General features: G+C 72.6%; 1 protein-coding gene and 17 non-coding genes across 18 annotated transcripts in view; 11 read left to right on the top strand and 7 right to left on the bottom strand.

Moving 5' to 3' along the window:
* The window catches only part of LOC131814471 (basic proline-rich protein-like), a 20,044-nt gene extending 18,782 nt beyond the window's left edge, over positions 1-1,262 (bottom strand). Inside the window, exon 1 of the mRNA XM_059145400.1 lies at positions 240-1,262. Coding sequence (XP_059001383.1) covers positions 240-1,262 — 1,023 coding nt within the window. The remainder of the gene's footprint in view (positions 1-239) is intronic.
* TRNAG-UCC (transfer RNA glycine (anticodon UCC)) lies at positions 891-962 on the top strand. Its single transcript has one exon. It is a non-coding gene; the product is annotated as a tRNA-Gly (tRNA).
* Positions 1,263-1,269: 7 nt separating the features above from the next.
* Positions 1,270-1,341, top strand: TRNAE-CUC (transfer RNA glutamic acid (anticodon CUC)). Its single transcript has one exon. It is a non-coding gene; the product is annotated as a tRNA-Glu (tRNA).
* Positions 1,342-5,019: 3,678 nt separating this feature from the next.
* Positions 5,020-5,090, bottom strand: TRNAG-GCC (transfer RNA glycine (anticodon GCC)). Its single transcript has one exon. It is a non-coding gene; the product is annotated as a tRNA-Gly (tRNA).
* A 1,650-nt stretch (positions 5,091-6,740) lies between these two features.
* Positions 6,741-6,823, bottom strand: TRNAL-CAG (transfer RNA leucine (anticodon CAG)). The gene has a single exon. It is a non-coding gene; the product is annotated as a tRNA-Leu (tRNA).
* Positions 6,824-7,401: 578 nt separating this feature from the next.
* TRNAD-GUC (transfer RNA aspartic acid (anticodon GUC)) lies at positions 7,402-7,473 on the top strand. Its single transcript has one exon. It is a non-coding gene; the product is annotated as a tRNA-Asp (tRNA).
* A 781-nt stretch (positions 7,474-8,254) lies between these two features.
* On the top strand, positions 8,255-8,326 carry TRNAG-UCC (transfer RNA glycine (anticodon UCC)). Its single transcript has one exon. It is a non-coding gene; the product is annotated as a tRNA-Gly (tRNA).
* Positions 8,327-8,631: 305 nt separating this feature from the next.
* Positions 8,632-8,703, top strand: TRNAE-CUC (transfer RNA glutamic acid (anticodon CUC)). The gene has a single exon. It is a non-coding gene; the product is annotated as a tRNA-Glu (tRNA).
* Positions 8,704-12,373: 3,670 nt separating this feature from the next.
* On the bottom strand, positions 12,374-12,444 carry TRNAG-GCC (transfer RNA glycine (anticodon GCC)). Its single transcript has one exon. It is a non-coding gene; the product is annotated as a tRNA-Gly (tRNA).
* A 1,646-nt stretch (positions 12,445-14,090) lies between these two features.
* Positions 14,091-14,173, bottom strand: TRNAL-CAG (transfer RNA leucine (anticodon CAG)). Its single transcript has one exon. It is a non-coding gene; the product is annotated as a tRNA-Leu (tRNA).
* A 578-nt stretch (positions 14,174-14,751) lies between these two features.
* TRNAD-GUC (transfer RNA aspartic acid (anticodon GUC)) lies at positions 14,752-14,823 on the top strand. The gene has a single exon. It is a non-coding gene; the product is annotated as a tRNA-Asp (tRNA).
* Positions 14,824-15,604: 781 nt separating this feature from the next.
* On the top strand, positions 15,605-15,676 carry TRNAG-UCC (transfer RNA glycine (anticodon UCC)). The gene has a single exon. It is a non-coding gene; the product is annotated as a tRNA-Gly (tRNA).
* Positions 15,677-15,981: 305 nt separating this feature from the next.
* Positions 15,982-16,053, top strand: TRNAE-CUC (transfer RNA glutamic acid (anticodon CUC)). The gene has a single exon. It is a non-coding gene; the product is annotated as a tRNA-Glu (tRNA).
* Positions 16,054-19,723: 3,670 nt separating this feature from the next.
* On the bottom strand, positions 19,724-19,794 carry TRNAG-GCC (transfer RNA glycine (anticodon GCC)). The gene has a single exon. It is a non-coding gene; the product is annotated as a tRNA-Gly (tRNA).
* A 1,646-nt stretch (positions 19,795-21,440) lies between these two features.
* On the bottom strand, positions 21,441-21,523 carry TRNAL-CAG (transfer RNA leucine (anticodon CAG)). The gene has a single exon. It is a non-coding gene; the product is annotated as a tRNA-Leu (tRNA).
* A 578-nt stretch (positions 21,524-22,101) lies between these two features.
* TRNAD-GUC (transfer RNA aspartic acid (anticodon GUC)) lies at positions 22,102-22,173 on the top strand. Its single transcript has one exon. It is a non-coding gene; the product is annotated as a tRNA-Asp (tRNA).
* Positions 22,174-22,954: 781 nt separating this feature from the next.
* TRNAG-UCC (transfer RNA glycine (anticodon UCC)) lies at positions 22,955-23,026 on the top strand. Its single transcript has one exon. It is a non-coding gene; the product is annotated as a tRNA-Gly (tRNA).
* Positions 23,027-23,331: 305 nt separating this feature from the next.
* TRNAE-CUC (transfer RNA glutamic acid (anticodon CUC)) lies at positions 23,332-23,403 on the top strand. The gene has a single exon. It is a non-coding gene; the product is annotated as a tRNA-Glu (tRNA).
* Positions 23,404-26,148: the final 2,745 nt, after the last annotated feature.

Here is a 26,148-nt window from a genome sequence, read left to right as displayed (position 1 = left end):
TGAGCGGTGGGCGGCCGGATGGCCGCCGCCGTCCTCGTTAGTATAGTGGTGAGTATCCCCGCCTGTCACGCGGGAGACCGGGGGTTCGATTCCCCGACGGGGAGGCGAGACGCCCTTTTGGTCGCCGCGGGCGCGCCCCCGCTCTCTGCGAACGCTTGCCCCGCCAGCGCGCTTGTCCTCCTTCCTCCAGCGTGCGGCCAGAGGCCGCCAGGGCCACGACGGCCGGCCGGCCTGCTCACCGTCCCACCACCGCCACCCTTTTGCCTTCCTCGGCGTCGGGGCCGCGCGCCTGCGGGCTCGCCACAGCCCAGCCAGGGCCTTCCGTGGTGCCCGGGGCTCCCGGTGATTCGACGCTGCCGGTCCGGCTGGGGCGGGGGCTTGGGACGGATGGAGGGGGGACGGGACGGGACGGGACACGGCGAGGCGAGGCGAGGCGGGGCGCGGGGGACGGGTGGGCCGCGGGTGTGTCGGGCCGTCCGTGGGCGCGGGGATGTGGCCTTCGCCAGCACTCTGTGGAGAAGGCCCAGGGGGAGCGCGTGGCCGGAGGGACGCGGATCTCGGAGGCCGGGTTTCCCGGCCGGCAAAAGGGGGGTGGGGGGGCGGCGGTGGGACCAGGAGAGGCCGGGCGGCGCCAGCGCCTCCCAGAGGCGGTTGGCAGGCGGGCGGGCCCCACGGAGCGGCCCAGCCGCGTGGGGCTGGCGCGGGTGGGACGGCGGGCGGCCGCTGCTGGGCCCGTGCAGCAGCGCCGCGCTGTGGATGGGCGGGTCGTCGGGGCAGGGCCAAGGCGTGCTGGGCGGTGGAGGCGGTGGCCAGAGGCGGTGACCAGAGAGGGTGCAGGCGCCGGGGCCCGAACCCTGGGCGGGCGTCCTGGGGGCGGCCCGGGCTGTGCAGCGTTGGTGGTATAGTGGTGAGCATAGCTGCCTTCCAAGCAGTTGACCCGGGTTCGATTCCCGGCCAACGCAGCAGGCCAACCTTTTGCGCGTCTCCAGGACCCCGGTGGCCAGGCCCGTGCAGCCGGGAGCCCGGAGCGCGGGAGGCCGGCGTGCTGAGGTGCTGAGGACGGAGCGGGTCCCCAGGTCGAGCGGCGGTGGGAGGGGAGGAGGGCGCGCGGCGTTTTGAGGGCGCTGCCGGCGGGGCAGGTGGATTGGGCAGCGCGGGCGGGTGGCTCTGGGTGGCCAGGCAGGGGCCTTGGAGCCCATGCAGAGGCGAGTGGGTGGTATGGGAGGCCCCCGGGTCCAGGGGGTGCGGGCCAGGCAGGACATCTGACGCTCCCTGGTGGTCTAGTGGTTAGGATTCGGCGCTCTCACCGCCGCGGCCCGGGTTCGATTCCCGGTCAGGGAAGCCTTTCTTCTTCCTCTCGGCCTACCCAGCTCGGCAGCGCTTCGGCACGCGCCCCCTTTTAGCCCAAGCTCCATGGCTTCTCCCTGGCCCCGTGGCCAGGGCGCCCGCACCAGGCCAGCCGCCCCCGTCCAGCCCAAGCCTTGCCCTGTCGCCAACGCCAGACCAAGCCTTTTGGCCTCGCAGGTGGGCTTGGGACGTCCGCGCCCGCCCTTCCCCCTTCGGCCCACCACCCAGAAGCCGCGACCGCCTCCGTCCCCACGGAGGGGCCCACCAACTGACGCCCGGTACGGTCCGACCACCACAGGGGCTTGGACTCTCCCGCGGCACCGGGGCTGCCCGTGACGAGCGACCCCTTGCAGCTGCATCCTGAGGTGCTAGTTGGCGGCGTCAGTGCCTTGAAGTGGAGGGGGCGGTGGGAGTGGGAGTCGGGTCACCTGCTGGAGCCCCTGGTCGCCTCCCTCCCCGGCCCCCGCCCCTCGGGCCGGCCACCGCTGGGGCCGGCTTCCCCACCGCCGGGCACCCCGGGGTTGGCGGCGTCTCCCCGGCACCTGCGGTGGTGGGTCACCTGGGTGGCGAGCTCCATCGGGGATGGGAGGAGAGAGGCGCACCGCGGCGCCCGGCACGTGGAGTGGGCAAAGCGAATGTGGGCGCATCCCGGGAGCCCAACCCCCGGGCAGTGGAGGTTGGAGAGCGGGGAGGTGCAGAAGGCCACCGGGGAGAACCCAACAGCCCAGCCGCCTCGAGGGGGTGGAGGGCCCACCGGACACACCGCAGGGTGGCCTTGGGGCCAACACTCCCTTCAAATGGCATCACCAGTCGCCTGAGTCCAAGGCAAAGTGGCAAGCGCGTTCCCCGCAACGCCTCCCTCCCTTCCCCTCCAGCCCTCGACCTTTCTGGCCTTCGAGGGGCGCCTCAAGGCACACCTAGCCCGCATCTCCTCTGCCCCTCTCTCCACCCCGGGCCCGGGGTGTCCTCTCGTCCTGGTGCTCCTCCGGCTCCGTCACAGAGCACAGTCTCCTTCCGTCAGCACCCGCACCCCCCGTCCGCGGAGGGTTGGCTGTCCGCTCAGGGATGGTCTCCCTACAGAGCCCCAGCGGACAGCCCGTGCGCCGCCCCCAGCTGCCGCGGCCGCCCACCCCCCGCAGGACCGGGACGTGGTCGGTAGCAGCGGTGGAAGGAGCCCCTGTGGGCGTCCAGATGCTTCCCGTGATCCCAGCAAGGCCCCTCAGCAGCCTCGCGTGGGGTGGGTGTGCGGGGTGGGGGTCGGGTCAGCAGAGGTGGGGATGGGGCAGGATGCAGGTGTTGGCTGCCCTGGGTGGCCTCCCACGGGGGGAAAAGGATCCCAGAAAGAGGGGAGGTCGGGGGCAGCAAGGGTGTGTGTGTCGGTGGGGGAGGTGCGGGGCGAGGAATGGTGGGGTGTGCTGGGACCCTGCGGAGACTGCGGCTGGCCACTCGGGCCGGGTCTCCGCAGAGGCTCGGGACGGCAGGGGCCCCTTGCCCAGCACCTTGCCTGGCACGTGTGCGCACCTGTGCGGGAGGATGACATGGGAGGGACAGGAGGGCACAGAGGGGGAGTGCGCCTGAGGATCCCGTGGGAGGGCGGAGACCGACGGCCGGCCTTGAGTGTGAGAGCTGGGTAGGGGGTACAAGGGTCGGGGGGACGGGGGTGGAGGGCGGACGGGTGGAGCCCGGAGGCTGGCAGGAGCAGCACGCGGCGGTGAGTGGTGGGGAGTGGGCCCCGGTGCCGTGCGAGAAAGCTGGAGGGCCCCCGTGGTGGCAGAGGACCGACGCGGAGGAGGTGTGGGGAGCGGCGAAGACCGCTCTGCTTTGGCTGTGCTGTGCTGTGCTGTGCTGTGCTGTGCTGTGCCGTGCTGCGTGGGGGCGTGGGGCCAATGGGTGGCATACGAGGGCGTGGGTGGGAAGCCGGCGGGCCGGCGGGCCGGCAGGCAGGCGGGCAAGGGCAACCGAGAGAGAGGGAGTGGACCGGGTCTCGGACCAGGCCTAGCGGGGGTCGGGCCGTGGGGGGGTGCCTTGGGTCCAGGCCCCCGCCGGGGAGATCGCAACCGCCTGTCATCCGGTCGGCCAGTCAACGTGTCGGGGGTCGTCCTGGGTTGGGTTCCGAGAGGCCAAAGGGACCAAGGCGATGCTGGATCTTTTTCCCTTTCTCCCTGAGAAGGACTTGGCTAGGAGGGGGCGTGGAGCCCGGGGACAGGCGTGGGGCTCTTGGGGCAGGAGGGGCTGGTGTCGCTGGCGGCGCAGGCTGCCCTGGTCCTTGTGTCGCTGGGGTGGACGACTGGGTGCTGCGCCGCTGCTGGTGAGGATGGTGGTGGTGGACCTCTGCCGTCCATCGGTGAGGGGTCCCCGGGCTGCTGTGGTGGGGTGGTGGTGTCGGTGGTCTTGGCGACGGCGGCGATTTCGGCGGTTGGCGGGAACGGACATCGGTCCTGTGGGCCATGCTGTCAGTGCCGGGGGCGTGGTGGTGGTGGTGGAGGAGGAGGAAGACTTCGGTGCTTCTGGCAACGAAGCCCATTCTGGCGCACCGGGTGGTGGGGCTCGGTCGTGCTGCTCATGGCAGCTGGGGACGGTGAAGCACGTCAGTGCTGTGGGCGCTGGTGCCGGGGCCAGTGTGGCGACAGTGGACTAGGTCCTGTCGCCGCTGTTCCTGGGGATGGGCGGTGGACTCGGTGGGGCGCGGGGGGTGGCCGTACTGACGGGGGAGGACTTGGGCGCCGTTGGCAATGATGCCCGCGGCGATACGCTGGAGGTGGACGTGGTACTCTTGGTGATGGCGTCGGTGACAGTGGCGGTGATGGGGAAGGACTTGAGCGCTGTTGGCCACGGAGCCGGTGGCGGTGGACTTGGTCCTGCTGTTGGCTGCGGCCGCAGGGGTGCTGGTGCTGGTGCTGGTGCCGGCAGTGGTCCAGGCGCCGCTATGCTGGTGGCTTGGTGGCGCCGCTGCTGCCGCCAGGGCTGCTGCTATTGCCAAGAGGGGAAGGTTGGCGGTGGTGGAGGGGGAGCTTGGTGCTGGCGGTGGTCTTAGCGTGGAAGCGCGGCGGAGTGGGAAGCACACGGGGGCCAAGTAGGGCAGAGGAAGGATACAGAGCGCAGGGGCGCGGGGTGTGTGTGAGGGGGGAGGCCGTCCGGGGTGCGCCCTAGGGATTTTGTGAGGGCCCCCTGCGGGAGAATGGGATGCATCAGGGTGGCAAGTTCATGACTCCTGGTTGTGCCAAGAGCAGAACCTTGGAGCCATGGGTGGAGTGATGCAGGGAGCGAGCAAGTGTGGCGACGGCGTGGAGGTGGGCGTGGCGCCCACTTGGGCGAGCTGAGCTGAGCTGCGGGGTGGGTGGGTGTGTGGTCGGTCGGCGGCAGGGCCGGAAGGGAAGCGGGGTGCTGAGGGTCCCTGAAGAGAAAAGGGGCACGGAGAGCGTGTGTCGGGCCAGGGCCAGGGTCCTTGGGGAGTGGGTAGAATTTGAGCCCAGGGGGAGCCAAGTGGAGAGGAAGGGAAGGGGCGTCGGGGCAGAGGCAGGGGCGGGACTTCGCGGAAGGAGCGGAGCTGGCTGAGGCCAGCCGGCTCAGCCTGGGAGAGAGGAAGTCGGGAGCGCGCGCGGGCGCGGGCGCGGGCGGCGCGTGCCCTTATGCGCGCTGTAGCCGCTGGGCCAAAAGGGGACGCCGGCGTGCTGCATGGGCCGGGAATCGAACCCGGGCCTCCCGCGTGGCAGGCGAGAATTCTACCACTGAACCACCCATGCGCCGATGGTGGTGCTCAACCGACGGCTCCAAACACCGGTCCGGTCCAGAGCCAGAGCCAGAACCGGAGCCGGAGCCAAGCCAGGACCAGGGCCAGGGCCGGGGCCGGGGCCGGGGACGGGGGCCGGGGTCAGGACCAGGGCCAGCGCCAGCGCCTGCGCCTGCGCCAGCGCCAGCGCCAGTCGCGTGAGCTTCCCGCTCCGCTGGAGCAGGAGGCAGCCGGGCGGTCGGAGAGAGGAGGCTGCACGCAACGTCTAGAGCGCTTGGGAGCGGCGGCCGCGGCGGAGACGGGCGGGAAGCGAGGCACAGGCGCACGGAGGCGGACTAGGCTCCTCCTGCGTTTTCTCCCTGGTCCAGGGCCGCCGCCAGACGCTGCCCTGCCGGGGTCTCCCGCGCGGAAGCAGGAGCCGGAGGAAGCGGGCCAGAGCCCCAACCCCACCCCAGCGCGGGCGATCATCTGGGGGCAGGTGCAGCTGAGCGCTGCCGTTCCCTTAGGCAGCTACTCTCCGCCCACCCCTTTAAAGGCCCTTTGGCGGATGGCTTTCCCGCCCGGGCCGTGTGGGCGCGATCCCGCGGCGCTGGGGAACGGAGCGGGCCGTGTGCGCGCACCTGGGGTGCCGTGGGGTGGCGGGAGTGTGGGTGGGGGTGTGTGGGTGGTGGGGTGGGTGTCTGCGGGGGCTCGTGCGCGCCGCCCGCGTGTCGTCTGTAGGACATGGAGGCCCCCGAGCGCCGCCGGCGCCGCCGAGTACCGCTGAGGCCAGGAGAGCGAAGCGAGGTGTCTGAGCTCTGGCCCGCAGCTCTCCCTGGGGATCCAACTCGGGCCGGTGGTGGAGAGGCAGGAGCTCTCGGCGGAGGGGCTGCTGGCTAGCTGGCGGACAGGGAGCGCGTTGAGGGAGCGCGCTGGGGTCTTCGGGTTGTGGCCGGGCGGGCCGGGCCTGGGGCGCCCAGGTGGGAGGCCTGGGGATGCAGGGCTTCCTTCCGTCCCGCCCTCAGGGGAGCAATAATGCCGGGTTGGACTCCTGGGCCAGGCCGACCGACGGCAGGGCCGCGTGGTGGGCCGGCCAGCAGGTGGCTGGGCCACCTGGGTCCCCGGCCCGAGGCAGGCAGGTGTGGCCAGGGTAAGGCGTCCAGGTGGAAGAGGCTCGTGGGCAGCGCGGGCCACCTGAGTGGGGAGAGGCGAGAAGGGAGAGGGGGCCGTGCGGAAAGGACAGGGGGCCCCACCGGCTGCTCCCGGTGGCGGAAGCGCACGGCTCTGAGAGCGAGGCACTGTTCAGGCGGGCACGAGCCCGGGGGAGAACCGAGGTCGGCGGGCGGAGGGCTTTCGGCACTGGCGCCCGCCGCTGGTCTGCAGGGGCCGGTGGGAGGGACTAGAACCCAGCCCTCGGAAAGCACGTGAGGAGGGAGGTGCTGCCAAGCTGCCCGGGCCTGCGGGTGTGGGATCAGGTGGGAAAGGCGCGCGAGTGGGTGGAGGAGGGCGTGTGCGCGCAAAGCCTGTGGTGCGGAGGGTCGAGGTGTCGCAGCTCCGCCCTGGGCCCCTGGCGCTGGGGTGCAAGGTCGGGGCGGCCCGTCAGGCAAGGACAGGGCTTGCCGTAGGGCGGGGTCCGGGCCCGCTGGGGTCCCGTGCCCCGGTAGGGCAGGGCAAAAGGTGGGCTTGTCAGGAGTGGGATTCGAACCCACGCCTCCAGGGGAGACTGCGACCTGAACGCAGCGCCTTAGACCGCTCGGCCATCCTGACGACGGGGCTGAGCGCGTCGCCGCTCGCCTGGCTGGGACCCGGCGCCAAGGCTGCCGCAGGCTGGCGGCGGTGTGTGTGCGCCAGCCAGGGGACGCGCGCCGCCGCCCAGCGGGAGGGAGCACAGCCCGCCGACTCGCCTGGCGCCGCCGCCGCCGCCGCCGCCGCCGCCGCCGCCGCCGCCCGGCCCCGACCGCGCACCCAGAGGGCTGCTCTCTGGCCGCTCCCCGCCCCGCGCCCCCGTGCCCGCTCCTCCCCCCTCACCCTCCTCGGCCTCTGCCCTTCCCGGGCGCCCGTCCTCTCGGTCGCAGCCTCGCTTGTCCCGTGGGGCGGCTTCTCCCCGCGCGATCCCCGCCTGCCAGGCCAGAGGCCGCGGCGCCCTGGGAGTATTGGGCGGGCGTCTGGGTGCGGGGTCCGCCCCGAGTCGGGCAGGGGAGCTGCTGGGATGGCGGACGACGTTGGTTTGGGGTCGGGTCCAATGCGGCAGGCGGCGGGCGCCCGTGGACAGCAGGGCGTCGAGGGCAGGGGTAGGCGTGGGCAGGCAGGCGGAGAGCGGTGGGGCGGCCGGATGGCCGCCGCCGTCCTCGTTAGTATAGTGGTGAGTATCCCCGCCTGTCACGCGGGAGACCGGGGTTCGATTCCCCGACGGGGAGGCGAGACGCCCTTTTTGGTCGCCGCGGGCGCCGCCCCCGCTCTCTGCGAACGCTTGCCCCGCCAGCGCGCTTGTCCTCCTTCCTCCAGCGTGCGGCCAGAGGCCGCCAGGGCCACGACGGCCGGCCGGCCTGCTCACCGTCCACCACCGCCACCCTTTTGCCTTCCTCGGCGTCGGGGCCGCGCGCCTGCGGGCTCGCCACAGCCCAGCCAGGGCCTTCCGTGGTGCCCGGGGCTCCCCGGTGATTCGACGCTGCCCGGTCCGGCTGGGGCGGGGGCTTGGGACGGATGGAGGGGACGGGACGGGACGGGACACGGCGAGGCGAGGCGAGGCGGGGCGCGGGGGACGGGTGGGCCGCGGGTGTGTCGGGCCGTCCGTGGGCGCGGGATGTGGCCTTCGCCAGCACTCTGTGGAGAAGGCCCAGGGGGAGCGCGTGGCCGGAGGGACGCGGATCTCGGAGGCCGGGTTTCCCGGCCGGCAAAAGGGGGGTGGGGGGCGGCGGTGGGACCAGGAGAGGCCGGGCGGCGCCAGCGCCTCCCAGAGGCGGTTGGCAGGCGGGCGGGCCCACGGAGCGGCCCAGCCGCGTGGGGCTGGCGCGGGTGGGACGGCGGGCGGCCGCTGCTGGCCCGTGCAGCAGCGCCGCGCTGTGGATGGGCGGGTCGTCGGGGCAGGGCCAAGGCGTGCTGGGCGGTGGAGGCGGTGGCCAGAGGCGGTGACCAGAGAGGGTGCAGGCGCCGGGGCCGAACCCTGGGCGGGCGTCTGGGGGCGGCCCGGGCTGTGCAGCGTTGGTGGTATAGTGGTGAGCATAGCTGCCTTCCAAGCAGTTGACCCGGGTTCGATTCCCGGCCAACGCAGCAGGCCAACCTTTTGCGCGTCTCCAGGACCCCGGTGGCCAGGCCCCGTGGCAGCCGGGAGCCCGGAGCGCGGGAGGCCGGCGTGCTGAGGTGCTGAGGACGGAGCGGGTCCCCAGGTCGAGCGGCGGTGGGAGGGGAGGAGGCGCGCGGCGTTTTGAGGGCGCTGCCGGCGGGGCAGGTGGATGGGCAGCGCGGGCGGGTGGCTCTGGGTGGCCAGGCAGGGGCCTTGGAGCCCATGCAGAGGCGAGTGGGTGGTATGGAGGCCCCGGGTCCAGGGGGTGCGGGCCAGGCAGGACATCTGACGCTCCCTGGTGGTCTAGTGGTTAGGATTCGGCGCTCTCACCGCCGCGGCCCGGGTTCGATTCCCGGTCAGGGAAGCCTTTCTTCTTCCTCTCGGCCTACCCAGCTCGGCAGCGCTTCGGCACGCGCCCCCTTTTAGCCCAAGCTCCATGGCTTCTCCCTGGCCCCGTGGCCAGGGCGCCCGCACCAGGCCAGCCGCCCCGTCCAGCCCAAGCCTTGCCCTGTCGCCAACGCCAGACCAAGCCTTTTGGCCTCGCAGGTGGGCTGGGACGTCCGCGCCCGCCCTTCCCCCTTCGGCCACCACCCCAGAGGCCGCGACCGCCTCCGTCCCCACGGAGGGGCCACCAACAGACGCCCGGACGGCCGACCACCACAGGGGCTTGGACTCTCCCGCGGCACCGGGGCTGCCCGTGACGAGCGACCCCTTGCAGCTGCATCCTGAGGTGCTAGTTGGCGGCGTCAGTGCCTTGAAGTGGAGGGGGCGGTGGGAGTGGGAGTCGGGTCACCTGCTGGAGCCCCTGGTCGCCTCCCTCCCCGGCCCCCGCCCCTCGGGCCGGCCACCGCTGGGGCCGGCTTCCCCACCGCCGGGCACCCCGGGGTTGGCGGCGTCTCCCCGGCACCTGCGGTGGTGGGTCACCTGGGTGGCGAGCTCCATCGGGGATGGGAGGAGAGAGGCGCACCGCGGCGCCCGGCACGTGGAGTGGGCAAAGCGAATGTGGGCGCATCCCGGGAGCCCAACCCCCGGGCAGTGGAGGTTGGAGAGCGGGGAGGTGCAGAAGGCCACCGGGGAGAACCCAACAGCCCAGCCGCCTCGAGGGGGTGGAGGCCCACCGGACACACGCAGGGTGGCCTTGGGGCCAACACTCCCTTCAAATGGCATCACCAGTCGCCTGAGTCCAAGGCAAAGTGGCAAGCGCGTTCCCCGCAACGCCTCCCTCCCTTCCCCTCCAGCCCTCGACCTTTCTGGCCTTCCGAGGGGCGCCTCAAGGCACACCTAGCCCGCATCTCCTCTGCCCCTCTCTCCACCCCGGGCCCGGGGTGTCCTCTCGTCCTGGTGCTCCTCCGGCTCCGTCACAGAGCACAGTCTCCTTCCCGTCAGCACCCGCACCCCCCGTCCGCGGAGGGTTGGCTGTCCGCTCAGGGATGGTCTCCCTACAGAGCCCCAGCGGACAGCCCGTGCGCCGCCCCCAGCTGCCGCGGCCGCCCACCCCCGCAGGACCGGGACGTGGTCGGAGCAGCGGTGGGAAGGAGCCCCTGTGGGCGTCCAGATGCTTCCCGTGATCCCAGCAAGGCCCCTCAGCAGCCTCGCGTGGGGGTGGGTGTGCGGGGGTGGGGGTCGGGTCAGCAGAGGTGGGGGATGGGGCAGGATGCAGGTGTTGGCTGCCCTGGGTGGCCTCCCACGGGGGGAAAAGGATCCCAGAAAGAGGGGAGGTCCGGGGGCAGCAAGGGTGTGTGTGTCGGTGGGGGAGGTGCGGGGCGAGGAATGGTGGGTGTGCTGGGACCCTGCGGAGACTGCGGCTGGCCACTCGGGCCGGGTCTCCGCAGAGGCTCGGGACGGCAGGGGCCCCTTGCCCAGCACCTTGCCTGGCACGTGTGCGCACCTGTGCGGGAGGATGACATGGGAGGGACAGGAGGGCACAGAGGGGGAGTGCGCCTGAGGATCCCGTGGGAGGCGGAGACCGACGGCCGGCCTTGAGTGTGAGAGCTGGGTAGGGGGTACAAGGGTCGGGGGGACGGGGGTGGAGGGCGGACGGGTGGAGCCCGGAGGCTGGCAGGAGCAGCACGCGGCGGTGAGTGGTGGGGAGTGGGCCCCGGTGCCGTGCGAGAAAGCTGGAGGGCCCCCGTGGTGGCAGAGGACCGACGCGGAGGAGGTGTGGGGAGCGGCGAAGACCGCTCTGCTTTGGCTGTGCTGTGCTGTGCTGTGCTGTGCTGTGCTGTGCCGTGCTGCGTGGGGGCGTGGGGCCAATGGGTGGCATACGAGGGGCGTGGGTGGGAAGCCGGCGGGCCGGCGGGCCGGCAGGCAGGCGGGCAAGGGCAACCGAGAGAGAGGGAGTGGACCGGGTCTCGGACCAGGCCTAGCGGGGGTCGGGCCGTGGGGGGGTGCCTTGGGTCCAGGCCCCGCCGGGGAGATCGCAACCGCCTGTCATCCGGTCGGCCAGTCACGTGTCGGGGGTCGTCCTGGGGTTGGGGTTCCGAGAGGCCAAAGGGACCAAGGCGATGCTGGATCTTTTTCCCTTTCTCCCCTGAGAAGGACTTGGCTAGGAGGGGGCGTGGAGCCCGGGGACAGGCGTGGGGCTCTTGGGGCAGGAGGGGCTGGTGTCGCTGGCGGCGCAGGCTGCCCTGGTCCTTGTGTCGCTGGGGGTGGACGACTGGGTGCTGCCGCCGCTGCTGGTGAGGATGGTGGTGGTGGACCTCTGCCGTCCATCGGTGAGGGTCCCCGGGCTGCTGTGGTGGGTGGTGGTGTCGGTGGTCTTGGCGACGGCGGCGATTTCGGCGGTGGCGGGAACGGACATCGGTCCTGTGGGCCATGCTGTCAGTGCCGGGGGCGTGGTGGTGGTGGAGGAGGAGGAAGACTTCGGTGCTTCTGGCAACGAAGCCCATTCTGGCGCACGGGTGGTGGGCTCGGTCGTGCTGCTCATGGCAGCGGGGACGGTGAAGCACGTCAGTGCTGTGGGCGCTGGTGCCGGGGCCAGTGTGGCGACAGTGGACTAGGTCCTGTCGCCGCTGTTCCTGGGGATGGGCGGTGGACTCGGTGGGGCGCGGGGTGGCCGTACTGACGGGGGAGGACTTGGGCGCCGTTGGCAATGATGCCCGCGGCGATACGCTGGAGGTGGACGTGGTACTCTTGGTGATGGCGTCGGTGACAGTGGCGGTGATGGGGAAGGACTTGAGCGCTGTTGGCCACGGAGCCGGTGGCGGTGGACTTGGTCCTGCTGTTGGCTGCGGCCGCAGGGGTGCTGGTGCTGGTGCTGGTGCCGGCAGTGGTCCAGGCGCCGCTATGCTGGTGGGCTTGGTGGCGCCGCTGCTGCCGCCAGGGCTGCTGCTATTGCCAAGAGGGGAAGGTTGGCGGTGGTGGAGGGGGAGCTTGGTGCTGGCGGTGGTCTTAGCGTTGGAAGCGCGGCGGAGTGGGAAGCACACGGGGGCCAAGTAGGGCAGAGGAAGGATACAGAGCGCAGGGGCGCGGGGTGTGTGTGAGGGGGGAGGCCGTCCGGGGTGCGCCCTAGGGAGTTTGTGAGGGCCCCTGCGGGAGAATGGGATGCATCAGGGTGGCAAGTTCATGACTCCTGGTTGTGCCAAGAGCAGAACCTTGGAGCCATGGGTGGAGTGATGCAGGGAGCGAGCAAGTGTGGCGAACGGCGTGGAGGTGGGGCGTGGCGCCCACTTGGGCGAGCTGAGCTGAGCTGCGGGGTGGGTGGGTGTGTGGTCGGGCGGCGGCAGGGCCGGAAGGGAAGCGGGGTGCTGAGGGTCCTGAAGAGAAAAGGGGCACGGAGAGCGTGTGTCGGGCCAGGGGCCAGGGTCCTTGGGGAGTGGGTAGAATTTGAGCCCAGGGGGAGCCAAGTGGAGAGGAAGGGAAGGGGCGTCGGGGCAGAGGCAGGGGCGGGACTTCGCGGAAGGAGCGGAGCTGGCTGAGGCCAGCCGGCTCCAGCCTGGGAGAGAGGAAGTCGGGAGCGCGCGCGGGCGCGGGCGCGGGCGCGCGTGCCCTTATGCGCGCTGTAGCCGCTGGGCCAAAAGGGGACGCCGGCGTGCTGCATGGGCCGGGAATCGAACCCGGGCCTCCCGCGTGGCAGGCGAGAATTCTACCACTGAACCACCCATGCGCCGATGGTGGTGCTCAACCGACGGCTCCAAACACCGGTCCGGTCCAGAGCCAGAGCCAGAACCGGAGCCGGAGCCAAGCCAGGACCAGGGCCAGGGCCGGGGCCGGGGCCGGGGACGGGGCCGGGGTCAGGACCAGGGCCAGCGCCAGCGCCTGCGCCTGCGCCAGCGCCAGCGCCAGTCGCGTGAGCTTCCCGCTCCGCTGGAGCAGGAGGCAGCCGGGCGGTCGGGAGAGGAGGCTGCACGCACGTCTAGAGCGCTTGGGAGCGGCGGCCGCGGCGGAGACGGGCGGAGCGAGGCACAGGCGCACGGAGGCGGACTAGGCTCCTCCTGCGTTTTCTCCCTGGTCCAGGGCCGCCGCCAGACGCTGCCCTGCCGGGGTCTCCCGCGCGGAAGCCAGGAGCCGGAGGAAGCCGGGCCAGAGCCCCAACCCCACCCAGCGCGGGCGATCATCTGGGGGCAGGTGCAGCTGAGCGCTGCCGTTCCCTTAGGCAGCTACTCTCCGCCCACCCCTTTAAAGGCCCTTTGGCGGATGGCTTTCCCGCCCGGGCCGTGTGGGCGCGATCCCGCGGCGCTGGGGAACGGAGCGGGCCGTGTGCGCGCACCTGGGGTGCCGTGGGGTGGCGGGAGTGTGGGTGGGGGTGTGTGGGTGGTGGGGTGGGTGTCTGCGGGGGCTCGTGCGCGCCGCCCGCGTGTCGTCTGTAGGACATGGAGGCCCCCGAGCGCCGCCGGCGCCGCCGAGTACCGCTGAGGCCAGGAGAGCGAAGCGAGGTGTCTGAGCTCTGGCCCGCAGCTCTCCCTGGGGATCCAACTCGGGCCGGTGGTGGAGAGGCAGGAGCTCTCGGCGGAGGGGCTGCTGGCTAGCTGGCGGACAGGGAGCGCGTTGAGGGAGCGCGCTGGGGTCTTCGGGTTGTGGCCGGGCGGGCCGGGCCTGGGGCGCCCAGGTGGGAGGCCTGGGGATGCAGGGCTTCCTTCCGTCCCGCCCTCAGGGGAGCAATAATGCCGGGTTGGACTCCTGGGCCAGGCCGACCGACGGCAGGGCCGCGTGGTGGGCCGGCCAGCAGGTGGCTGGGCCACCTGGGTCCCCGGCCCGAGGCAGGCAGGTGTGGCCAGGGTAAGGCGTCCAGGTGGAAGAGGCTCGTGGGCAGCGCGGGCCACCTGAGTGGGGAGAGGCGAGAAGGGAGAGGGGGCCGTGCGGAAAGGACAGGGGGCCCCACCGGCTGCTCCCGGTGGCGGAAGCGCACGGCTCTGAGAGCGAGGCACTGTTCAGGCGGGCACGAGCCCGGGGGAGAACCGAGGTCGGCGGGCGGAGGGCTTTCGGCACTGGCGCCCGCCGCTGGTCTGCAGGGGCCGGTGGGAGGGACTAGAACCCAGCCCTCGGAAAGCACGTGAGGAGGGAGGTGCTGCCAAGCTGCCCGGGCCTGCGGGTGTGGGATCAGGTGGGAAAGGCGCGCGAGTGGGTGGAGGAGGGCGTGTGCGCGCAAAGCCTGTGGTGCGGAGGGTCGAGGTGTCGCAGCTCCGCCCTGGGCCCCTGGCGCTGGGGTGCAAGGTCGGGGCGGCCCGTCAGGCAAGGACAGGGCTTGCCGTAGGGCGGGGTCCGGGCCCGCTGGGGTCCCGTGCCCCGGTAGGGCAGGGCAAAAGGTGGGCTTGTCAGGAGTGGGATTCGAACCCACGCCTCCAGGGGAGACTGCGACCTGAACGCAGCGCCTTAGACCGCTCGGCCATCCTGACGACGGGGCTGAGCGCGTCGCCGCTCGCCTGGCTGGGACCCGGCGCCAAGGCTGCCGCAGGCTGGCGGCGGTGTGTGTGCGCCAGCCAGGGGACGCGCGCCGCCGCCCAGCGGGAGGGAGCACAGCCCGCCGACTCGCCTGGCGCCGCCGCCGCCGCCGCCGCCGCCGCCGCCGCCGCCGCCCGGCCCCGACCGCGCACCCAGAGGGCTGCTCTCTGGCCGCTCCCCGCCCCGCGCCCCCGTGCCCGCTCCTCCCCCCTCACCCTCCTCGGCCTCTGCCCTTCCCGGGCGCCCGTCCTCTCGGTCGCAGCCTCGCTTGTCCCGTGGGGCGGCTTCTCCCCGCGCGATCCCCGCCTGCCAGGCCAGAGGCCGCGGCGCCCTGGGAGTATTGGGCGGGCGTCTGGGTGCGGGGTCCGCCCCGAGTCGGGCAGGGGAGCTGCTGGGATGGCGGACGACGTTGGTTTGGGGTCGGGTCCAATGCGGCAGGCGGCGGGCGCCCGTGGACAGCAGGGCGTCGAGGGCAGGGGTAGGCGTGGGCAGGCAGGCGGAGAGCGGTGGGGCGGCCGGATGGCCGCCGCCGTCCTCGTTAGTATAGTGGTGAGTATCCCCGCCTGTCACGCGGGAGACCGGGGTTCGATTCCCCGACGGGGAGGCGAGACGCCCTTTTTGGTCGCCGCGGGCGCCGCCCCCGCTCTCTGCGAACGCTTGCCCCGCCAGCGCGCTTGTCCTCCTTCCTCCAGCGTGCGGCCAGAGGCCGCCAGGGCCACGACGGCCGGCCGGCCTGCTCACCGTCCACCACCGCCACCCTTTTGCCTTCCTCGGCGTCGGGGCCGCGCGCCTGCGGGCTCGCCACAGCCCAGCCAGGGCCTTCCGTGGTGCCCGGGGCTCCCCGGTGATTCGACGCTGCCCGGTCCGGCTGGGGCGGGGGCTTGGGACGGATGGAGGGGACGGGACGGGACGGGACACGGCGAGGCGAGGCGAGGCGGGGCGCGGGGGACGGGTGGGCCGCGGGTGTGTCGGGCCGTCCGTGGGCGCGGGATGTGGCCTTCGCCAGCACTCTGTGGAGAAGGCCCAGGGGGAGCGCGTGGCCGGAGGGACGCGGATCTCGGAGGCCGGGTTTCCCGGCCGGCAAAAGGGGGGTGGGGGGCGGCGGTGGGACCAGGAGAGGCCGGGCGGCGCCAGCGCCTCCCAGAGGCGGTTGGCAGGCGGGCGGGCCCACGGAGCGGCCCAGCCGCGTGGGGCTGGCGCGGGTGGGACGGCGGGCGGCCGCTGCTGGCCCGTGCAGCAGCGCCGCGCTGTGGATGGGCGGGTCGTCGGGGCAGGGCCAAGGCGTGCTGGGCGGTGGAGGCGGTGGCCAGAGGCGGTGACCAGAGAGGGTGCAGGCGCCGGGGCCGAACCCTGGGCGGGCGTCTGGGGGCGGCCCGGGCTGTGCAGCGTTGGTGGTATAGTGGTGAGCATAGCTGCCTTCCAAGCAGTTGACCCGGGTTCGATTCCCGGCCAACGCAGCAGGCCAACCTTTTGCGCGTCTCCAGGACCCCGGTGGCCAGGCCCCGTGGCAGCCGGGAGCCCGGAGCGCGGGAGGCCGGCGTGCTGAGGTGCTGAGGACGGAGCGGGTCCCCAGGTCGAGCGGCGGTGGGAGGGGAGGAGGCGCGCGGCGTTTTGAGGGCGCTGCCGGCGGGGCAGGTGGATGGGCAGCGCGGGCGGGTGGCTCTGGGTGGCCAGGCAGGGGCCTTGGAGCCCATGCAGAGGCGAGTGGGTGGTATGGAGGCCCCGGGTCCAGGGGGTGCGGGCCAGGCAGGACATCTGACGCTCCCTGGTGGTCTAGTGGTTAGGATTCGGCGCTCTCACCGCCGCGGCCCGGGTTCGATTCCCGGTCAGGGAAGCCTTTCTTCTTCCTCTCGGCCTACCCAGCTCGGCAGCGCTTCGGCACGCGCCCCCTTTTAGCCCAAGCTCCATGGCTTCTCCCTGGCCCCGTGGCCAGGGCGCCCGCACCAGGCCAGCCGCCCCGTCCAGCCCAAGCCTTGCCCTGTCGCCAACGCCAGACCAAGCCTTTTGGCCTCGCAGGTGGGCTGGGACGTCCGCGCCCGCCCTTCCCCCTTCGGCCACCACCCCAGAGGCCGCGACCGCCTCCGTCCCCACGGAGGGGCCACCAACAGACGCCCGGACGGCCGACCACCACAGGGGCTTGGACTCTCCCGCGGCACCGGGGCTGCCCGTGACGAGCGACCCCTTGCAGCTGCATCCTGAGGTGCTAGTTGGCGGCGTCAGTGCCTTGAAGTGGAGGGGGCGGTGGGAGTGGGAGTCGGGTCACCTGCTGGAGCCCCTGGTCGCCTCCCTCCCCGGCCCCCGCCCCTCGGGCCGGCCACCGCTGGGGCCGGCTTCCCCACCACCGGGCACCCCGGGGTTGGCGGCGTCTCCCCGGCACCTGCGGTGGTGGGTCACCTGGGTGGCGAGCTCCATCGGGGATGGGAGGAGAGAGGCGCACCGCGGCGCCCGGCACGTGGAGTGGGCAAAGCGAATGTGGGCGCATCCCGGGAGCCCAACCCCCGGGCAGTGGAGGTTGGAGAGCGGGGAGGTGCAGAAGGCCACCGGGGAGAACCCAACAGCCCAGCCGCCTCGAGGGGGTGGAGGCCCACCGGACACACGCAGGGTGGCCTTGGGGCCAACACTCCCTTCAAATGGCATCACCAGTCGCCTGAGTCCAAGGCAAAGTGGCAAGCGCGTTCCCCGCAACGCCTCCCTCCCTTCCCCTCCAGCCCTCGACCTTTCTGGCCTTCCGAGGGGCGCCTCAAGGCACACCTAGCCCGCATCTCCTCTGCCCCTCTCTCCACCCCGGGCCCGGGGTGTCCTCTCGTCCTGGTGCTCCTCCGGCTCCGTCACAGAGCACAGTCTCCTTCCCGTCAGCACCCGCACCCCCCGTCCGCGGAGGGTTGGCTGTCCGCTCAGGGATGGTCTCCCTACAGAGCCCCAGCGGACAGCCCGTGCGCCGCCCCCAGCTGCCGCGGCCGCCCACCCCCGCAGGACCGGGACGTGGTCGGAGCAGCGGTGGGAAGGAGCCCCTGTGGGCGTCCAGATGCTTCCCGTGATCCCAGCAAGGCCCCTCAGCAGCCTCGCGTGGGGGTGGGTGTGCGGGGGTGGGGGTCGGGTCAGCAGAGGTGGGGGATGGGGCAGGATGCAGGTGTTGGCTGCCCTGGGTGGCCTCCCACGGGGGGAAAAGGATCCCAGAAAGAGGGGAGGTCCGGGGGCAGCAAGGGTGTGTGTGTCGGTGGGGGAGGTGCGGGGCGAGGAATGGTGGGTGTGCTGGGACCCTGCGGAGACTGCGGCTGGCCACTCGGGCCGGGTCTCCGCAGAGGCTCGGGACGGCAGGGGCCCCTTGCCCAGCACCTTGCCTGGCACGTGTGCGCACCTGTGCGGGAGGATGACATGGGAGGGACAGGAGGGCACAGAGGGGGAGTGCGCCTGAGGATCCCGTGGGAGGCGGAGACCGACGGCCGGCCTTGAGTGTGAGAGCTGGGTAGGGGGTACAAGGGTCGGGGGGACGGGGGTGGAGGGCGGACGGGTGGAGCCCGGAGGCTGGCAGGAGCAGCACGCGGCGGTGAGTGGTGGGGAGTGGGCCCCGGTGCCGTGCGAGAAAGCTGGAGGGCCCCCGTGGTGGCAGAGGACCGACGCGGAGGAGGTGTGGGGAGCGGCGAAGACCGCTCTGCTTTGGCTGTGCTGTGCTGTGCTGTGCTGTGCTGTGCTGTGCCGTGCTGCGTGGGGGCGTGGGGCCAATGGGTGGCATACGAGGGGCGTGGGTGGGAAGCCGGCGGGCCGGCGGGCCGGCAGGCAGGCGGGCAAGGGCAACCGAGAGAGAGGGAGTGGACCGGGTCTCGGACCAGGCCTAGCGGGGGTCGGGCCGTGGGGGGGTGCCTTGGGTCCAGGCCCCGCCGGGGAGATCGCAACCGCCTGTCATCCGGTCGGCCAGTCACGTGTCGGGGGTCGTCCTGGGGTTGGGGTTCCGAGAGGCCAAAGGGACCAAGGCGATGCTGGATCTTTTTCCCTTTCTCCCCTGAGAAGGACTTGGCTAGGAGGGGGCGTGGAGCCCGGGGACAGGCGTGGGGCTCTTGGGGCAGGAGGGGCTGGTGTCGCTGGCGGCGCAGGCTGCCCTGGTCCTTGTGTCGCTGGGGGTGGACGACTGGGTGCTGCCGCCGCTGCTGGTGAGGATGGTGGTGGTGGACCTCTGCCGTCCATCGGTGAGGGTCCCCGGGCTGCTGTGGTGGGTGGTGGTGTCGGTGGTCTTGGCGACGGCGGCGATTTCGGCGGTGGCGGGAACGGACATCGGTCCTGTGGGCCATGCTGTCAGTGCCGGGGGCGTGGTGGTGGTGGAGGAGGAGGAAGACTTCGGTGCTTCTGGCAACGAAGCCCATTCTGGCGCACGGGTGGTGGGCTCGGTCGTGCTGCTCATGGCAGCGGGGACGGTGAAGCACGTCAGTGCTGTGGGCGCTGGTGCCGGGGCCAGTGTGGCGACAGTGGACTAGGTCCTGTCGCCGCTGTTCCTGGGGATGGGCGGTGGACTCGGTGGGGCGCGGGGTGGCCGTACTGACGGGGGAGGACTTGGGCGCCGTTGGCAATGATGCCCGCGGCGATACGCTGGAGGTGGACGTGGTACTCTTGGTGATGGCGTCGGTGACAGTGGCGGTGATGGGGAAGGACTTGAGCGCTGTTGGCCACGGAGCCGGTGGCGGTGGACTTGGTCCTGCTGTTGGCTGCGGCCGCAGGGGTGCTGGTGCTGGTGCTGGTGCCGGCAGTGGTCCAGGCGCCGCTATGCTGGTGGGCTTGGTGGCGCCGCTGCTGCCGCCAGGGCTGCTGCTATTGCCAAGAGGGGAAGGTTGGCGGTGGTGGAGGGGGAGCTTGGTGCTGGCGGTGGTCTTAGCGTTGGAAGCGCGGCGGAGTGGGAAGCACACGGGGGCCAAGTAGGGCAGAGGAAGGATACAGAGCGCAGGGGCGCGGGGTGTGTGTGAGGGGGGAGGCCGTCCGGGGTGCGCCCTAGGGAGTTTGTGAGGGCCCCTGCGGGAGAATGGGATGCATCAGGGTGGCAAGTTCATGACTCCTGGTTGTGCCAAGAGCAGAACCTTGGAGCCATGGGTGGAGTGATGCAGGGAGCGAGCAAGTGTGGCGAACGGCGTGGAGGTGGGGCGTGGCGCCCACTTGGGCGAGCTGAGCTGAGCTGCGGGGTGGGTGGGTGTGTGGTCGGGCGGCGGCAGGGCCGGAAGGGAAGCGGGGTGCTGAGGGTCCTGAAGAGAAAAGGGGCACGGAGAGCGTGTGTCGGGCCAGGGGCCAGGGTCCTTGGGGAGTGGGTAGAATTTGAGCCCAGGGGGAGCCAAGTGGAGAGGAAGGGAAGGGGCGTCGGGGCAGAGGCAGGGGCGGGACTTCGCGGAAGGAGCGGAGCTGGCTGAGGCCAGCCGGCTCCAGCCTGGGAGAGAGGAAGTCGGGAGCGCGCGCGGGCGCGGGCGCGGGCGCGCGTGCCCTTATGCGCGCTGTAGCCGCTGGGCCAAAAGGGGACGCCGGCGTGCTGCATGGGCCGGGAATCGAACCCGGGCCTCCCGCGTGGCAGGCGAGAATTCTACCACTGAACCACCCATGCGCCGATGGTGGTGCTCAACCGACGGCTCCAAACACCGGTCCGGTCCAGAGCCAGAGCCAGAACCGGAGCCGGAGCCAAGCCAGGACCAGGGCCAGGGCCGGGGCCGGGGCCGGGGACGGGGCCGGGGTCAGGACCAGGGCCAGCGCCAGCGCCTGCGCCTGCGCCAGCGCCAGCGCCAGTCGCGTGAGCTTCCCGCTCCGCTGGAGCAGGAGGCAGCCGGGCGGTCGGGAGAGGAGGCTGCACGCACGTCTAGAGCGCTTGGGAGCGGCGGCCGCGGCGGAGACGGGCGGAGCGAGGCACAGGCGCACGGAGGCGGACTAGGCTCCTCCTGCGTTTTCTCCCTGGTCCAGGGCCGCCGCCAGACGCTGCCCTGCCGGGGTCTCCCGCGCGGAAGCCAGGAGCCGGAGGAAGCCGGGCCAGAGCCCCAACCCCACCCAGCGCGGGCGATCATCTGGGGGCAGGTGCAGCTGAGCGCTGCCGTTCCCTTAGGCAGCTACTCTCCGCCCACCCCTTTAAAGGCCCTTTGGCGGATGGCTTTCCCGCCCGGGCCGTGTGGGCGCGATCCCGCGGCGCTGGGGAACGGAGCGGGCCGTGTGCGCGCACCTGGGGTGCCGTGGGGTGGCGGGAGTGTGGGTGGGGGTGTGTGGGTGGTGGGGTGGGTGTCTGCGGGGGCTCGTGCGCGCCGCCCGCGTGTCGTCTGTAGGACATGGAGGCCCCCGAGCGCCGCCGGCGCCGCCGAGTACCGCTGAGGCCAGGAGAGCGAAGCGAGGTGTCTGAGCTCTGGCCCGCAGCTCTCCCTGGGGATCCAACTCGGGCCGGTGGTGGAGAGGCAGGAGCTCTCGGCGGAGGGGCTGCTGGCTAGCTGGCGGACAGGGAGCGCGTTGAGGGAGCGCGCTGGGGTCTTCGGGTTGTGGCCGGGCGGGCCGGGCCTGGGGCGCCCAGGTGGGAGGCCTGGGGATGCAGGGCTTCCTTCCGTCCCGCCCTCAGGGGAGCAATAATGCCGGGTTGGACTCCTGGGCCAGGCCGACCGACGGCAGGGCCGCGTGGTGGGCCGGCCAGCAGGTGGCTGGGCCACCTGGGTCCCCGGCCCGAGGCAGGCAGGTGTGGCCAGGGTAAGGCGTCCAGGTGGAAGAGGCTCGTGGGCAGCGCGGGCCACCTGAGTGGGGAGAGGCGAGAAGGGAGAGGGGGCCGTGCGGAAAGGACAGGGGGCCCCACCGGCTGCTCCCGGTGGCGGAAGCGCACGGCTCTGAGAGCGAGGCACTGTTCAGGCGGGCACGAGCCCGGGGGAGAACCGAGGTCGGCGGGCGGAGGGCTTTCGGCACTGGCGCCCGCCGCTGGTCTGCAGGGGCCGGTGGGAGGGACTAGAACCCAGCCCTCGGAAAGCACGTGAGGAGGGAGGTGCTGCCAAGCTGCCCGGGCCTGCGGGTGTGGGATCAGGTGGGAAAGGCGCGCGAGTGGGTGGAGGAGGGCGTGTGCGCGCAAAGCCTGTGGTGCGGAGGGTCGAGGTGTCGCAGCTCCGCCCTGGGCCCCTGGCGCTGGGGTGCAAGGTCGGGGCGGCCCGTCAGGCAAGGACAGGGCTTGCCGTAGGGCGGGGTCCGGGCCCGCTGGGGTCCCGTGCCCCGGTAGGGCAGGGCAAAAGGTGGGCTTGTCAGGAGTGGGATTCGAACCCACGCCTCCAGGGGAGACTGCGACCTGAACGCAGCGCCTTAGACCGCTCGGCCATCCTGACGACGGGGCTGAGCGCGTCGCCGCTCGCCTGGCTGGGACCCGGCGCCAAGGCTGCCGCAGGCTGGCGGCGGTGTGTGTGCGCCAGCCAGGGGACGCGCGCCGCCGCCCAGCGGGAGGGAGCACAGCCCGCCGACTCGCCTGGCGCCGCCGCCGCCGCCGCCGCCGCCGCCGCCGCCGCCGCCCGGCCCCGACCGCGCACCCAGAGGGCTGCTCTCTGGCCGCTCCCCGCCCCGCGCCCCCGTGCCCGCTCCTCCCCCCTCACCCTCCTCGGCCTCTGCCCTTCCCGGGCGCCCGTCCTCTCGGTCGCAGCCTCGCTTGTCCCGTGGGGCGGCTTCTCCCCGCGCGATCCCCGCCTGCCAGGCCAGAGGCCGCGGCGCCCTGGGAGTATTGGGCGGGCGTCTGGGTGCGGGGTCCGCCCCGAGTCGGGCAGGGGAGCTGCTGGGATGGCGGACGACGTTGGTTTGGGGTCGGGTCCAATGCGGCAGGCGGCGGGCGCCCGTGGACAGCAGGGCGTCGAGGGCAGGGGTAGGCGTGGGCAGGCAGGCGGAGAGCGGTGGGGCGGCCGGATGGCCGCCGCCGTCCTCGTTAGTATAGTGGTGAGTATCCCCGCCTGTCACGCGGGAGACCGGGGTTCGATTCCCCGACGGGGAGGCGAGACGCCCTTTTTGGTCGCCGCGGGCGCCGCCCCCGCTCTCTGCGAACGCTTGCCCCGCCAGCGCGCTTGTCCTCCTTCCTCCAGCGTGCGGCCAGAGGCCGCCAGGGCCACGACGGCCGGCCGGCCTGCTCACCGTCCACCACCGCCACCCTTTTGCCTTCCTCGGCGTCGGGGCCGCGCGCCTGCGGGCTCGCCACAGCCCAGCCAGGGCCTTCCGTGGTGCCCGGGGCTCCCCGGTGATTCGACGCTGCCCGGTCCGGCTGGGGCGGGGGCTTGGGACGGATGGAGGGGACGGGACGGGACGGGACACGGCGAGGCGAGGCGAGGCGGGGCGCGGGGGACGGGTGGGCCGCGGGTGTGTCGGGCCGTCCGTGGGCGCGGGATGTGGCCTTCGCCAGCACTCTGTGGAGAAGGCCCAGGGGGAGCGCGTGGCCGGAGGGACGCGGATCTCGGAGGCCGGGTTTCCCGGCCGGCAAAAGGGGGGTGGGGGGCGGCGGTGGGACCAGGAGAGGCCGGGCGGCGCCAGCGCCTCCCAGAGGCGGTTGGCAGGCGGGCGGGCCCACGGAGCGGCCCAGCCGCGTGGGGCTGGCGCGGGTGGGACGGCGGGCGGCCGCTGCTGGCCCGTGCAGCAGCGCCGCGCTGTGGATGGGCGGGTCGTCGGGGCAGGGCCAAGGCGTGCTGGGCGGTGGAGGCGGTGGCCAGAGGCGGTGACCAGAGAGGGTGCAGGCGCCGGGGCCGAACCCTGGGCGGGCGTCTGGGGGCGGCCCGGGCTGTGCAGCGTTGGTGGTATAGTGGTGAGCATAGCTGCCTTCCAAGCAGTTGACCCGGGTTCGATTCCCGGCCAACGCAGCAGGCCAACCTTTTGCGCGTCTCCAGGACCCCGGTGGCCAGGCCCCGTGGCAGCCGGGAGCCCGGAGCGCGGGAGGCCGGCGTGCTGAGGTGCTGAGGACGGAGCGGGTCCCCAGGTCGAGCGGCGGTGGGAGGGGAGGAGGCGCGCGGCGTTTTGAGGGCGCTGCCGGCGGGGCAGGTGGATGGGCAGCGCGGGCGGGTGGCTCTGGGTGGCCAGGCAGGGGCCTTGGAGCCCATGCAGAGGCGAGTGGGTGGTATGGAGGCCCCGGGTCCAGGGGGTGCGGGCCAGGCAGGACATCTGACGCTCCCTGGTGGTCTAGTGGTTAGGATTCGGCGCTCTCACCGCCGCGGCCCGGGTTCGATTCCCGGTCAGGGAAGCCTTTCTTCTTCCTCTCGGCCTACCCAGCTCGGCAGCGCTTCGGCACGCGCCCCCTTTTAGCCCAAGCTCCATGGCTTCTCCCTGGCCCCGTGGCCAGGGCGCCCGCACCAGGCCAGCCGCCCCGTCCAGCCCAAGCCTTGCCCTGTCGCCAACGCCAGACCAAGCCTTTTGGCCTCGCAGGTGGGCTGGGACGTCCGCGCCCGCCCTTCCCCCTTCGGCCACCACCCCAGAGGCCGCGACCGCCTCCGTCCCCACGGAGGGGCCACCAACAGACGCCCGGACGGCCGACCACCACAGGGGCTTGGACTCTCCCGCGGCACCGGGGCTGCCCGTGACGAGCGACCCCTTGCAGCTGCATCCTGAGGTGCTAGTTGGCGGCGTCAGTGCCTTGAAGTGGAGGGGGCGGTGGGAGTGGGAGTCGGGTCACCTGCTGGAGCCCCTGGTCGCCTCCCTCCCCGGCCCCCGCCCCTCGGGCCGGCCACCGCTGGGGCCGGCTTCCCCACCGCCGGGCACCCCGGGGTTGGCGGCGTCTCCCCGGCACCTGCGGTGGTGGGTCACCTGGGTGGCGAGCTCCATCGGGGATGGGAGGAGAGAGGCGCACCGCGGCGCCCGGCACGTGGAGTGGGCAAAGCGAATGTGGGCGCATCCCGGGAGCCCAACCCCCGGGCAGTGGAGGTTGGAGAGCGGGGAGGTGCAGAAGGCCACCGGGGAGAACCCAACAGCCCAGCCGCCTCGAGGGGGTGGAGGCCCACCGGACACACGCAGGGTGGCCTTGGGGCCAACACTCCCTTCAAATGGCATCACCAGTCGCCTGAGTCCAAGGCAAAGTGGCAAGCGCGTTCCCCGCAACGCCTCCCTCCCTTCCCCTCCAGCCCTCGACCTTTCTGGCCTTCCGAGGGGCGCCTCAAGGCACACCTAGCCCGCATCTCCTCTGCCCCTCTCTCCACCCCGGGCCCGGGGTGTCCTCTCGTCCTGGTGCTCCTCCGGCTCCGTCACAGAGCACAGTCTCCTTCCCGTCAGCACCCGCACCCCCCGTCCGCGGAGGGTTGGCTGTCCGCTCAGGGATGGTCTCCCTACAGAGCCCCAGCGGACAGCCCGTGCGCCGCCCCCAGCTGCCGCGGCCGCCCACCCCCGCAGGACCGGGACGTGGTCGGAGCAGCGGTGGGAAGGAGCCCCTGTGGGCGTCCAGATGCTTCCCGTGATCCCAGCAAGGCCCCTCAGCAGCCTCGCGTGGGGGTGGGTGTGCGGGGGTGGGGGTCGGGTCAGCAGAGGTGGGGGATGGGGCAGGATGCAGGTGTTGGCTGCCCTGGGTGGCCTCCCACGGGGGGAAAAGGATCCCAGAAAGAGGGGAGGTCCGGGGGCAGCAAGGGTGTGTGTGTCGGTGGGGGAGGTGCGGGGCGAGGAATGGTGGGTGTGCTGGGACCCTGCGGAGACTGCGGCTGGCCACTTCGGGCCGGGTCTCCGCAGAGGCTCGGGACGGCAGGGGCCCCTTGCCCAGCACCTTGCCTGGCACGTGTGCGCACCTGTGCGGGAGGATGACATGGGAGGGACAGGAGGGCACAGAGGGGGAGTGCGCCTGAGGATCCCGTGGGAGGCGGAGACCGACGGCCGGCCTTGAGTGTGAGAGCTGGGTAGGGGGTACAAGGGTCGGGGGGGACGGGGGTGGAGGGCGGACGGGTGGAGCCCGGAGGCTGGCAGGAGCAGCACGCGGCGGTGAGTGGTGGGGAGTGGGCCCCGGTGCCGTGCGAGAAAGCTGGAGGGCCCCCGTGGTGGCAGAGGACCGACGCGGAGGAGGTGTGGGGAGCGGCGAAGACCGCTCTGCTTTGGCTGTGCTGTGCTGTGCTGTGCTGTGCTGTGCTGTGCCGTGCTGCATGGGGGCGTGGGGCCAATGGGTGGCATACGAGGGGCGTGGGTGGGAAGCCGGCGGGCCGGCGGGCCGGCAGGCAGGCGGGCAAGGGCAACCGAGAGAGAGGGAGTGGACCGGGTCTCGGACCAGGCCTAGCGGGGGTCGGGCCGTGGGGGGGTGCCTTGGGTCCAGGCCCCGCCGGGGAGATCGCAACCGCCTGTCATCCGGTCGGCCAGTCACGTGTCGGGGGTCGTCCTGGGGTTGGGGTTCCGAGAGGCCAAAGGGACCAAGGCGATGCTGGATCTTTTTCCCTTTCTCCCCTGAGAAGGACTTGGCTAGGAGGGGGCGTGGAGCCCGGGGACAGGCGTGGGGCTCTTGGGGCAGGAGGGGCTGGTGTCGCTGGCGGCGCAGGCTGCCCTGGTCCTTGTGTCGCTGGGGGTGGACGACTGGGTGCTGCCGCCGCTGCTGGTGAGGATGGTGGTGGTGGACCTCTGCCGTCCATCGGTGAGGGTCCCCGGGCTGCTGTGGTGGGTGGTGGTGTCGGTGGTCTTGGCGACGGCGGCGATTTCGGCGGTGGCGGGAACGGACATCGGTCCTGTGGGCCATGCTGTCAGTGCCGGGGGCGTGGTGGTGGTGGAGGAGGAGGAAGACTTCGGTGCTTCTGGCAACGAAGCCCATTCTGGCGCACGGGTGGTGGGCTCGGTCGTGCTGCTCATGGCAGCGGGGACGGTGAAGCACGTCAGTGCTGTGGGCGCTGGTGCCGGGGCCAGTGTGGCGACAGTGGACTAGGTCCTGTCGCCGCTGTTCCTGGGGATGGGCGGTGGACTCGGTGGGGCGCGGGGTGGCCGTACTGACGGGGGAGGACTTGGGCGCCGTTGGCAATGATGCCCGCGGCGA

This window comes from Mustela lutreola, chromosome 14, assembly GCF_030435805.1.
Source record: "Mustela lutreola isolate mMusLut2 chromosome 14, mMusLut2.pri, whole genome shotgun sequence".
NCBI lineage: Eukaryota > Metazoa > Chordata > Mammalia > Carnivora > Mustelidae > Mustela > Mustela lutreola.
Note: the sequence above shows the minus strand (reverse complement) of the source record. Positions and strands in the feature narration are given on the sequence as shown.